The 12,763-nt window shown below is 43.3% G+C and overlaps 1 protein-coding gene across 1 annotated transcript in view; it reads left to right on the top strand.

Moving 5' to 3' along the window:
- The window catches only part of CYBB (cytochrome b-245 beta chain), a 166,074-nt gene extending 154,888 nt beyond the window's left edge, over positions 1-11,186 (top strand). The window contains exons 11-13 of the mRNA XM_069204244.1: positions 4,267-4,413; positions 7,823-7,947; positions 10,489-11,186. Of these exons, the coding sequence (XP_069060345.1) occupies positions 4,267-4,413; positions 7,823-7,947; positions 10,489-10,615 (399 nt within the window). The 3' untranslated portion in view covers positions 10,616-11,186. The remainder of the gene's footprint in view (positions 1-4,266; positions 4,414-7,822; positions 7,948-10,488) is intronic.
- Positions 11,187-12,763: the final 1,577 nt, after the last annotated feature.

The following is a 12,763-nucleotide window of genomic DNA, read 5'->3' as shown; positions in this document are numbered from 1 at the left end:
GTGGCTAAAAAAACAAGTTTTCCTCACATTTCGGTGACAGAAAGTTCTGGAATCGGAGGGGAGCCTCAAATTTCCTTCCACGCAGCGTCCCCCCAAGTCTCCCGATAAAAATGATACCTCACTTGTGTGGGTAGGTCTAGCGCACGCGACAGGAAATGCCCCAAAACACAACGTGGACACATCACAGAAAACAGAGCTGTTTTTTGCAAAGTGCCTACCTGTAGATTTTGGCCTCTAGCTCAGCCGGCACCTAGGGAAACCTACCAAACCTGTACATTTCTGAAAACTAGAGACCTAGGGGAATCCAAGATGGGGTGACTCGCGGGGCTCGGACCAGGTTCTGTTACCCAGAATCCTTTGCAAACCTCAAAAAGTGGCTAAAAAAACAAGTTTTCCTCACATTTCGGTGACAGAAAGTTCTGGAATCTGAGAGGAGCCACAAATTTCCTTCCACCCAGCGTTCCCCCAAGCCTCCCGATAAAAATGATACCTCACTTGTGTGGTTAGGCCTGGTGCCTGCGACAGGAATAGATCACACAACGGTCAATGTTGGTCCTTATGTGAGGCAGCTGTTGACCCTGGGGTGATCCATTCCTGACACAGACACTAGGTGTAGGCACTCAAGTGGGGTAGTGTTTTTATCAGGACAGGTGAGGAGTCACTGGGTGGTAGGAATATTGTGGATCCCAGCATATTCCTGTAGTTTGTGTGACAGAAATGCGAGAAACATTTAGTTTTTTTTCAACATTTCAGCTTTGCAGGGTATTCTGGGTAAGAAAACTTTGGGGAAGCCACACAAGTCACACCTCTGTGGACTCCCCCGAATGTCTAGTTTCCAGAAATGTTTGGGTTTAGTGTGTTTCTCTATATGGCCGCCGAATCCAGGACCAAAAACACAGGTGCCTGCCTTACAAAACCAGTTTGTTTTGCCATGGATAATTTTGATGTCTCCACAATATGATTTGGGTGGTGGAATTTGGGGCTGAACTAAATTGGGGAGCTCCCAAGAGAGCACTCTCTCTCTGCTTGCCGCCACATTCACCTGCTCTCTGGGTTGACCTAACCCACTATTACCCAGTTGCACAAACAGCTTGCGAAGGGACAGCAGGACTGTCCTCATCACCTCCCTCATAATGTACTGGAAGAGGAGTTATCGAATGGGACTCCTCTGACTGAAAAATCACTCCCAGAGTCTGCGCCATTGTCCTATCCCTCAGATGCTGTCTCAGTATCTGATGTCTCAGTCTCTGATCCTATGTCAGAGCGGTCCTCTATAACCCGAGTGTAGGCAGCAGTCATCCATCAAGATGCCATCTCTGCTATTGGCTAAACTGTTGCTCTAAAACACTAGCCTACGTAGACAGTCACAAAATTGATGGTGTGTGAGATACGTGCAACAGTAGAGGCCACCTTACCTGCGCTTCTTCCCTCAATCAGCACGTACTTTCAAGACACTCAAAAAACACCTTGTCACATACCATTCGTCACAGTCTTTAGCACCTCCTGCGCCCAGTCCAACAATCATTATTGGTGCTCCCACTCCCTCCTCCTCGGATTCCCTCATTACCACCCAGCAAAAGTGCCCTTCATCTCTCCATAGACTTTGCTAATGTACTCAGCTATTTACATAAAATACAGATTTGCTCTTTGCAGTAGGCATATAAACCTTCTGCGCTTCTTTATGGCACTAAAACTGCCACTAGACAAGTCGGACCCTTTTCCCCCCAGGGAAACCACACACATATTGACAAAAGTGATATATATATGACAGCCAATCACCTGAAACTCAACTCAAGCAAAACCGAAATAATCCTCTTTGGCCCACACAAAAACACCTGGGACCCCTCATGGTGGCCCACCACGCTAGGCCCTGCACCGACCCCCGCCAACCACGCACGCAACCTCAGCATCATCCTAGACTCCTCCCTCTCGATGACCCAACAAATCAACGCTCTCACCTCCTCATGCTTCAACACACTCCGTATACTGAAAAACATTCAAATGGATCCCCACAGAGACCAGAAAAACTGTCACTCACGCACACAGCAGCAGGCTTGATTACGGAAACGCCCTCTACGCCGGCACCACTCTAAAACTCAAGCGCAAACTACACGCATCTAGAACTCAGCAGCACGACTCATCCTCGACCTCCGCCGACACGAACACATCTCTCCACACCTCAAATCCCTCCACTGGCTCCCCATTGACAAAAGGATCACCTTCAAGATCCTCATCCTCGCACACAAATCACTCCACAACACAGGCCCTGCCTACCTCAACGAGAGTCACCTTCCACACCCCCACACAAAACGTCCGCTCAGCTGACCTCTCTCTCGCCTCTGTCCCCCGCATCAAACACACCACCACCGGGGGCAGATCCTTCTCCTACCTTGCACCCAAAACCTGGAACGCCCTCACAACCCACCTTCGCAAGACCCAAAACCTACTTCTTTTCAGGAAGGGCCTCAAAACCTGGCTTTTCGAACAGTGAACCTCCCAGCCCCTTTCCCTCCCCCCGCCCCCCCCCAAGCGCCTTGAGACCCTCACAGGTGAGTAGCACACTTTATAAATCTCTTTGGTATATATAGATCTACCTCTATATATATATATATATCTATGTACATAGATATATCTATAGATATATCCATGTACATAGATATATCTATCTACATAGATATATAAATATAGATCTATATATAGATCTATTTTTTTTAGTTGTTGTATAGTTTCCTTGGGGGCCAAAATGGCCCCCAGGGAAACCCTACAACATCTAAAAAAAAAATTGCCCCCACAGGGGGTCACCCTGCCGACGGGCGACCCCCTGTCATTTTTTATTTTTTTTTCATTATTTAAAAAAAAAAAAAAAAACAATCCCCTGGGGGGAGGGGGGCGCGATCGCGCCCCCCCCCCCCCCAGGGGGCACCTACCTTTTTTTATTTTTATTAATTATGCCCCCGGGGGGGGGCGGCCCGTTTTCCGAGGGGGCCGCCCCCCCAAAGTGAAATCCCTGGCGTCTAGTGGTGTTTCCTGGCCCCCGATCGCAGCTGTGCTGCGATCGGGGGCCAGGAAACACTTTGAGAAGGCCTCGTAAGAAAGGGGAGACTCTCCCCCTTTCTTACGAGGCCTTCTCAAACTGTTTCTGGCCCCCGATCGCAGCTGTGCTGCGATCGGGGGCCAGAAACAGTTTGAGAAGGCCTCGTAAGAAAGGGGAGAGTCTCCCCTTTCTTACGAGGCCTTTTCAAAGTGTTTCCTGGCCCCCCGATCGCAGCTGTGCTGCGATCGGGGGGCCAGGAAACCTGAAAGTGTTTCCTGGCCCCCGATCGCAGCACAGCTGCGACCGGGGGGCCAGGAAACACTTTCAGGAAGGCCTCGTAAGAAAGGGGAGTGTCTCCCCTTTCTTACGAGGCCTTCCTGAAAGTGTTTCCTGGCCCCCGATCGCAGCTGGGCCGTTTTCCCCATCAAAGCAGGAAGCGGCCGCAAGGCTGCTTCCTGCTTTGATGGGGAAAACACCTTTGCAACGTCAGCGCGCCGCGAGGCGCGCTGACGTCACAAAGGGGCGGGGGGAGACACGGAAGCTTCCGTGTCTCCCGGGGGGGGTTTAAAAAAAAAAAAAAAATCCTCGGGTGCGACGCACCCGAGGATTTATTGATACCCTTCCTGGTGTCGGCCACTGGTCGTGACCCGCACCAGGGAGGGTGTGTGGGCGTCGGCCAGTGGCCGACGCCCGCACCTATCAGGTTAATCATTGCACACCTTTCCAATAGAAACATTTATGGACTGCTGCTACAGAGAAGTATTGTTCCCAGGTACAAAGTGCCACACCCTGAAATTACATATTGTGAAAATTGAGCCGTGAATGTGATTGTCAGACCCTGCTGGAAAACCAATTTGTTTGGAGGTATCAAATGTTTCAGGGACGCTCTCATTTCCTAGTTCAGCCAAGCCATGGTAGCAAAAACTAACATTTTTTGTATCATCATACCCATGCCTAATAAGTAAAATCAAATTCATATTAAGGTCGAGATGTGAATTTTAAAGGTACAATACTAATAAGCAGCCAGTCCTGCCAAGGGCCCCAGTACAGAAAATAATGAACACATGTTTAAAAAGCATTTTAGACTGCTAGTTCTGTTTCTTGGCATTGTGATCCACAGAAAACAACCACACAACCACAAGATTGACTAAAATAAAACGTTGTTTCATTTACTTGAAAAAAAATAATTGGGTAACAATTCTTTTAATTTTTAACATGTAACACTTTTTCAGATCTACTTCTACTGGCTATGTAGAGAAACAAGTGCCTTTGAATGGTTTGCAGATTTACTACAGTCACTGGAAACTCAGATGCAAGAGAAAAACAACGCTGGCTTCCTCACTTACAACATCTATCTTACTGGTTGGGATGAATCTCAGGTAAGCACAGGAAATACTAGCAAGCCATTGTACACACCCTGGGGACGTATCATGAACACTACACATTGACCAGAATGGAGTAGCTCGCCAGTTTTTAAGAAATCAGGCTTGAAGGAGGAGGTTAATTCCTGCCGAAATCATATCTCCAAATGAGGCTGCACCTCACTCAGGCCCATATTTATACTTTTTGACGCTAAACTGCGCTAACGCAGTTTAGCGTCAAAAAGTTTTGCGCCGTCTAACGCCATTCTGAAGCACCATGCGGGCGCCGTATTTATGGAATGGCGTTAGACGGCGCAATCAGACCGGCGCTGCCTGGTTTGCGTGGGAAAAAACCACGTAGACCAGACAGCGCCGGCGTAGGGGGAAAATGGCGTATGGGCGTCTTAAAATGGGGCAAGTCAGGTTACGTCGAAAAAATCGTCTTAACCCGACTTGCGCCATTTATTTTCGACGCCCATCCCCCATCAACATGACTCCTATCATTGTAAAGATAGGAGTCATGCCCCCTTGCCCAATGGCCATGCCCAGGGGACTTCTGTCCCCTGGGCATGGTCATTGGGCATAGTGGCATGTAGGGGGGCACAAATCAGGCCCCCCTATGCCCAAAAAAATTATTAAAAAAAAAAAAAAAAATACTTACCTGAACTTACCTGAATGTCCCTGGGGTGGGTCCCTCCAGCCTTGGGTGTCCTCCTGGGGTGGGCAAGGGTGGCAGGGGGGGTCCCTGGGGGCAGGGGAGGGCACTGTGGGCTCATTTTGAGCCCACTTGTCCCTTAACGCCATGCCTGACCCAGGCGTTAAAAAGCGGCGCAAATGCGCCGTTTTTAGCCACGCCCACTCCCGGGCGTCTCTTTTGCCCGGGAGTATAAATACCACGTAAAGGCCTGGGAGTCATTTTTTAGACGGGAACGCCTCCCTTGCATATCATTAACGCAAGGAAGGGGTTCACGCTAAAAAATGACGCACATTCCGGGAACTTTGGCGCTATTCGCCTCTAACGCCATAGTATAAATATGGCGTTAGTTTGCGTTAGTTTAGCGTCTAATTTGCGTCGAAAAAAACGACGCAAATTCGGCGCAAACGGAGTATAAATACGGCCCTCAGAGCGTTAAATCGACATACTAGGAAAGAGTACTTTTTCTTAAAGTTAATCAGAAACTCTAATAGATTTCAAATGCATCAAAGGCAGCAATCACAAAGACTAAGTGAAACTAAAAACAGAAAATAATGAAGGCTTAAAACAGAATATTGCAAAAAGTTATATCTCTAAAATCCATTCTCTTCATCACAGACTCCTTCCACATCTCTTTGTAAGAGCGCTCTGAACAATTTCTTCATCAAAACAGACTAAAGATATTTTATGTGTGCAGCGTTGAATCTGAAATAATTTGCACCGAATTTCAGAATCCTAGTTGGGTTCAAATTGCTCCTGATGTTTTGCTGGGTTAGCTTCACATATCTGACTCAAACTAGCACAAAGGGCCAGATGTAGCAAAAAGCTAAATTGAGACTTGCAATTTGCGAGTCCATCCGACTCGCAAATTGCAAGTCGCAATTTGCTATGCAGTATGGTGTCTCAGACACCGACTGCGACTCGCAATGGGGTCGCAATGACCCACCTCATGAATATTCATGAGGTGGGTCGCAAATTGCGGCCCCATTTCGAGTATAGGCACTCGCTAACATGGAGGCCTGCTGACGTCAGCAGACCTCCATGTTCGCGACCTGCTTTTAAATAAAGCAGTTTTTTTTTTTTTAAGTGTAGCCCGTTTTCCTGACAGGAAAACGAGCTGCACTGCAAAAAAAACGAAACCTTTTGTTTCGGTATTTTTTCAGGGCAGGGAGTGGTCCATTGGACCACTCCCTGCCCTGAAAAAATATTTTGGGGTCCAGTCACAAATGGTATTGCATCCCACAGCGACTCGCAAATAGGAAGGGAACACCCCTTCCTATTTGCGAGTCGCAAATGCATATTGCGAGTCGGTAACGACTCGCAATATGCATTTCTGCATGCCAAACCCACGTTTGCGACTCGCAAACGGGTTGCTACATCTGGCCCAAAATGTTTTCTACTAATTTATTTTCCAGTGAAAAACCTGTTTTGCACTTGAAAGTACCCTAAATTTATCTCAAAGAAGCATGAACCACTGTTTTGCATTACTTAGCGCCAATTGGGGAGCGTTACCTGGGTGGTACATGGGCGTTTCCATGCAAACACTCATGCCTTTTGGCGCAACACCCTATCCACAAACTGTGATGCAAAGGTGTGTGCGTGGCACACGGCAGCTAGAATCAGTGCCGGCTATAGGAAAAGCCACATCCCTGTAGAAACAATGCTCTCCTGCTCCCTCCCTGTTACGCAGTGCAGCTCAGCGCAGCACAGCATTTTTTGATGCTGCAATGCGCCACATGACTATTTGGTAAATCTGGGTCTGTGTGGTTTTACACGTGAAAATTCAAATGCAGAATAGTCGGTGTCGATTTAGGAGGCAAATATTAAGAATTCTTCCATGCATATATCTGTCTTACTTGCAAAAGTGAATTTTCTCAGATTAGTATCTTTTAGGCTTCTGATATTACAAAGTGGCAAGCTTCGTTGCCAGTGCGCAAGTTCAATCTAAACATTCATGATTCAAATTCTTTCTGGCCTTTTTTACACAACTGCCGATATTTTATATAATGTACCAACAACAAATTATTTTGATGAGATACCCATAGATAAGTAGTTTAAAGTATATGGAAAATTACACCGCAAACGAACCTTTATATATAAAATGAATTGACCTATAAATGGATCCAAAATTGATCTTTTCTTTCTTCTTTTGTCAATGATTGAACACACAGACTACACTTCATAGCAACGTTTCCCTTATTCTTGAACATATTTAAGTGAAATTATTTTTTAAGGGGTCGGCAAAATTGTGAATGTTTTATACAGTAAAAGTAAATACCTTTCATAAAAAGTACTCCGATTTCACTTATTAGACGAAATGTACTTGGCTGATAAATCCTTGACGGTGCGAGGGCATACCTTCCATATAAAAGGCACATGAGGTACCAACAGAAAGCTGGTTCGAGGAGAAAATAATCTTTGATTAAGTGTTGCTCTTTACAAAGTACACTTTCTGTTGAAATCAGGCTTCAGTGGGAAAAATTACGAACAACTGAATATCCTTGATTAAAATCACATAATGTGAAATTCATTTAATACAAATTTTCATTCACATATAAATACTTTTATTAGACCTACTTCAGTTCACGGCTCACCGCCTTATGCTGTTAGCTATTGTTCAGTAAAAAAATAGCTTAGATCCAGTCATCAAACAACACATAAATTATGCTATCATGATATCCTCAAATTGGAAACATTGCATTTTATTAATATATGTATCTGTTTGATCCACAGGCCACCCACTTCACTGTACACCACGATGAGGAGACTGATGTAATCACTGGCCTGAAACAGAAAACTCAGTATGGCAGGCCAAACTGGGAAAATGAGTTCAAAACAATTGCAACCCAGCACCCAAGGTAAAATATTTCATTGTTATCATAGCAGGCTTTTGAGGATTGTGTATATGAATAAGCTATCAGTATGTTAATATATCCTTATACATTAATTTTATTGGTGACCTCGTTGTGAATCTCAGGTATTTTTACACATGGTATTTACACCACAACAGCAGAACCTTGACAAATGAACAGCAATACATAAACCGATGGGCATCACAGAGGAAATCAACTTACTTTAAGCACTCTTATTTGTAGGTTAGAAGGGAAGACAAAAAGATAAGGGTAAGGTGTATTACTTGAGCCACTTGGGAAAGTTGTCAAAGTAGGGTTGTCGGGACTACGGTGTTAAAGGTCACAGTGATCTCTGAATTCTGTAATACTAGAAATTAAGGCTTGTGCAAATATGTATGTTGATCCTGAATGTAGCAGGTAGGTTGGTGGTAGGACTGTTGTTGTTGATGATGACTGGGTAATAATGGCTATCTATAGTGTGATTGGGACTGTTCCTTCTATGAATAAAACGTTTATTCAGGATGAGTTACACATTTGGCTAGGATGTTAGTCAACCCCCTAAAGATTTCAGTGATGATAATGTATCTTCATGAGTATCAGTTGATTTCTGGGTGTAATCTTTGTGTAAATTCTTCAGATCATTGTGAAGGAGGAGGCGGCGATTGGATGCTAGACTTCTATAATTTTTGCCTTTCACTTGAGTGTCATTATTTTGGGAAGGTCGTAGAGACTGTTACATTTTGTTTTGATATATTTTGATATCTGACAATTGTGACTGAATTGTAGAATTTTTGGAATTTATTTAATCTGGTGTAGACGGATATTTTCAATAATTCTGATGATCTCATGCCACATTTTTTCATGTTAACCGGGTTGAGGTGGTATTATTTGACAATGAAAAAGCTTTCAGGTATATTAGAGAGGTTGGCCTTTGTTCACAGGTGATCTTTTACACACTGTTGCAGCCATCCATACTTCTGTTGAAGGATCTATTTTTTCTGTTTTTGGTAATGTCTTTCTTGTTGTTAGTTACTTTAAAGATGACACCATCATGATTTCAGTTTGACGAATTATGGTGTTTAGGAAGCAGAGCATGCCTTAGGATAAGAAGCTTTATAGCTGTGGGCATAGAGCGTCTGTCAGTGTGATACAGAAGGAAATCACTCAGCCCGGTGTTCTGATTTCTGTATTCTGTTGAAAGCAATTTGTCTTCGAACTGCTGATGTAGTCCAAAGAGCACAAATGTTGTGCACGGAAATGCTTGAATGAATCTTAACCTCTGGCAATGCCTGGCTGCAATCCATTCCAATATTTTGGCTCATCTGTGCCATAATAGAAGAGATATAACTATATGCAAATCAGCCTTGGTCAACTTAAACAAGGCTGTTACTTCCAGGTCATTTTGCTGTGATCTCATGGATTGGTTAAAGGTCATGTGATGTCATTTCCTGTGATGTAATAATTATGTAGATTAGCATGCCAGAAATCGGAAAAAGTCCACCTCTTTGGGTCATAGAATATTGGCAGGCATACCATAGCCTCATACAGAGCAGCCCCATAGTCCACTTACATGCCCATATGTATGCTTATGTGGATCAAGACAGTGTATGGACAGCTTAAGAAAAGAAGGGATGTTAAAGGTATGGTTGAGTCCTTTCAGATTTTAGACATAACTTCCTCTCATTTGTCTTAATTCTGTTACTGTGTATATTATTTTCAGGTATAATTCAATGGGTGTGAAATAGCTGAACTGCCTGGTTCTCTTTAGTGCTACCACATGACAAAGGATGTCAATGAATGATGTATTATGATTGGCCTTTCCTTCATGTATCACTAGTTGACACTCCTCAATACCGGTGTTCTTGACAACGATGCCTTCCATTCCAATATGTGACTGGTTACAGTTAGTGTGAAACTCCCTGTAAACCGCATGTGGAAAAAGGATGGCTTCTTGGTGGTCTATTTCTTGTATTAGTACTATTTTATACTTCTGGTTTGATTTCTCGAACCAGCGAAGATAAATCCAACATGGTATTCTATTACAGCAGGTAATATAACATTTTTACTAATGATGTTCTCTATCCAGCCATGGTGACATTTACCAGTTTTTTACGGTGAACAGCGTTACTTTTGCGTTAATCACTTACCACGAGCATATTTAATAATGCCAGTTTACAATAAGTAGTGTGACGTTTAGTGGTAATGTTGGCGACACGAAGTATTTGCACTGAGATTAGAAAACGAGGGTCGTGATATTTTGTCAAATCGATCTGCAGTTCTTGTTTTCATATATAGTTACACTGCAAAAGTGAGGAAATTATGAGAGGCGTTAATAATATTACATTTACCTAGAAAAATGTGGACTTTTCTGCGCAGCATGGGTTTTGAAGGGCATAAAATACATTAAAAGTACTTTGTAAAAGCAACAACTGTTATTTCCGCTCTTTCACGACTGTCTAAAATAACCAAGACAAGAGGGTACTAGATGGTAGTATGAAAATTTCATTTTGTACGTAACATTCAAATACGCTTTCTTTTCCTTTACAGCGCTCGGGTGGGCACTTTCCTCTGCGGACCTGAGAGCCTCGCAGAGACTCTCAGCAAACAGTGCATCAGCAACTCCACCGCTGACCCACGAGGAGTGCACTTTATTTTTAATAAGGAAAACTTTTGAGCATCTTACCAGTGGATGGAAAATGTATCCAAGAAGTGATGGCTTGCAGAAGCTTTTTCTTTCCTTTTTCATCGCAGCGTCATGGTGCCTGGCTCAGCAATCGCACGTGTCAGCAGGGTTCAATAATGTAAACCTGTTAGGTCCAATTCACGAAGGCAAACTGTGAATTGGGCTCTTAGATTTCAGGTCTTAACTTAGACTTCAGGTCTAACTTTACCTTCGTGAACTGGGCCAGTTATGTTTTTTTACTGGCTGTGCTTTATTATGTGGTAAAACATAGTTATGCTGCCTTTTTTATTGTTGTGTCCAACAGTGGAATTTCTGTATGCTGTTAGTGATTTGCCACCACCTTTAAATATTTGTAATATAGGTTTACTGTGACAAGATGTTATACTGATGTACCAGTGCAATTAAAAATATCAATTATTTTCCTTCTCTTTAAATGACACATACCCTGTTATACAAAAACCACTGAGTACCGAAAACATTTTAGAGTCTCTTCATGGACCGGAGGGCACAGTTCTTCAGATAACATTTCTAAATTCGTCAATAAACTGCTATGTGAAACTGAGATTTTTTCAGCAAAATTGTTCCTACATATACATGATGGCACAACGGGCTTCAATAAATGCTTCCCCATGCTAGACGAGACCTTTGGGGAAAGTGTAGTTTTAAGGATTTTTGGGGCCCTGGGCAAAACCTATTTTAGGGCCTTCTGTTCTTAACAGCTTTGAATTTTATTACTCACTTTAGTGTTAGTTGTAGACAGCATGATGCCAAACAAACTCACACAAACAGGTTTAACACAAAAACAGTTGGAACATATCTTTCTGAAGACCTCAACAGTCCTTAAGCTAACAGTGGGCAAAGAGAGACAGGTAGATTTAGAAAGAGAGAAGAGAAGTTCAGATATGGTAAAAGACAAAAGTGAGCTAAAGGGAGATAAACTTTACTTTTCCAGGGGGTCCCATGAGGGGCCCTGGGCAATTGCCCACTTTGCCCTTACATTAAAATGTCTCTCGAAATACCAAGGAAATCAGGAAATAACAAAGGAATCGGGTTCTAACTCATTTCTAATGGAACCCTCAGCATCTCACATGGAGTTGTCCCTGACTTATATATCTTATCTCCTTGGGACGGAGTTACCAGGGGAAATAAGGGGGCCTTCTAACTAGGTCTTATGTGTGGCTGCTTGCAGTACATTTGTGACCACATGGGCATCATAGCTTACAACCTTATTTTTTTCTCGCAGATTTTTGTGTAGTTCCATAAAAATGTAATGAAATTATTCTTTCAAAGCGAAATGTGCTTTGCTGGTATCTGCCCTCACTTTTTTTTTACTTGACAGTGCACCTCACGTAAAAAGTCTAGCTAGGGGTTTGTTTCAAGCAGAAAATGTCTCTCAAAAGACGTTTTCTGTGAGAAACAGTCCCCTCCTAATCTGTTGCAAGTTTTTATGCAAGGTCCGTGCTCAGAAAAAAAATGACATGAAATGAAGTACTTTAAAATTTTAAGAAACGAATGCAAAATTGTGTAATGTTGCAGATTTTGATGGTGTAATCAAGCTTTCTCCCATCTCTCTGGGCAACAGCAGAGCAATATTCCCTCCAACACTGAAAGGTACCAATGAGAACCAGCAGTGTTCCCTTCACACATCCCTTCATCACAAGATTAGTGCAACCTTTGCATGTAGGATGCAATCTTCCCTTTCCACATAACAGATGCATAATGAGGCTCAACAAATACAAGGTTTCTGTAAAGTAATACACCTACTTAGAAGTATTCTAAAAATAACTTTATTCTATAAAGGAGCACCACCAGGAGAAACGTCTTAAATGCGTTTAATCTTCTCTCAACTGTCACAGTGCAAACTCTCATTCCAAACTGGAATTCGGAGCTTGCATCTTGCGAGCGAGCACATCTACAAAAGTAAAACAACAGTTTCCTCTTCCACAAAACAGGTACGAGGTGAACATCAGCAATGCAATGAAAATGCAAAAGTGTAGATGAGGAGAATAAAAATAGGTGTTGTGTGGAGAAAGATTGGCGAGCCAGGAAGGAGATGAGAAGTGGGAGTGTTATGTAAGCCAAGCAGGAGTGGGCGCATTGGCACTGTAAGGACATGACAGCAGATCGGCAAAACATGCA

Source organism: Pleurodeles waltl, chromosome 8, assembly GCF_031143425.1.
Source record: "Pleurodeles waltl isolate 20211129_DDA chromosome 8, aPleWal1.hap1.20221129, whole genome shotgun sequence".
Lineage (NCBI taxonomy): Eukaryota > Metazoa > Chordata > Amphibia > Caudata > Salamandridae > Pleurodeles > Pleurodeles waltl.
This window is presented reverse-complemented; position numbering and strand designations above follow the sequence as displayed.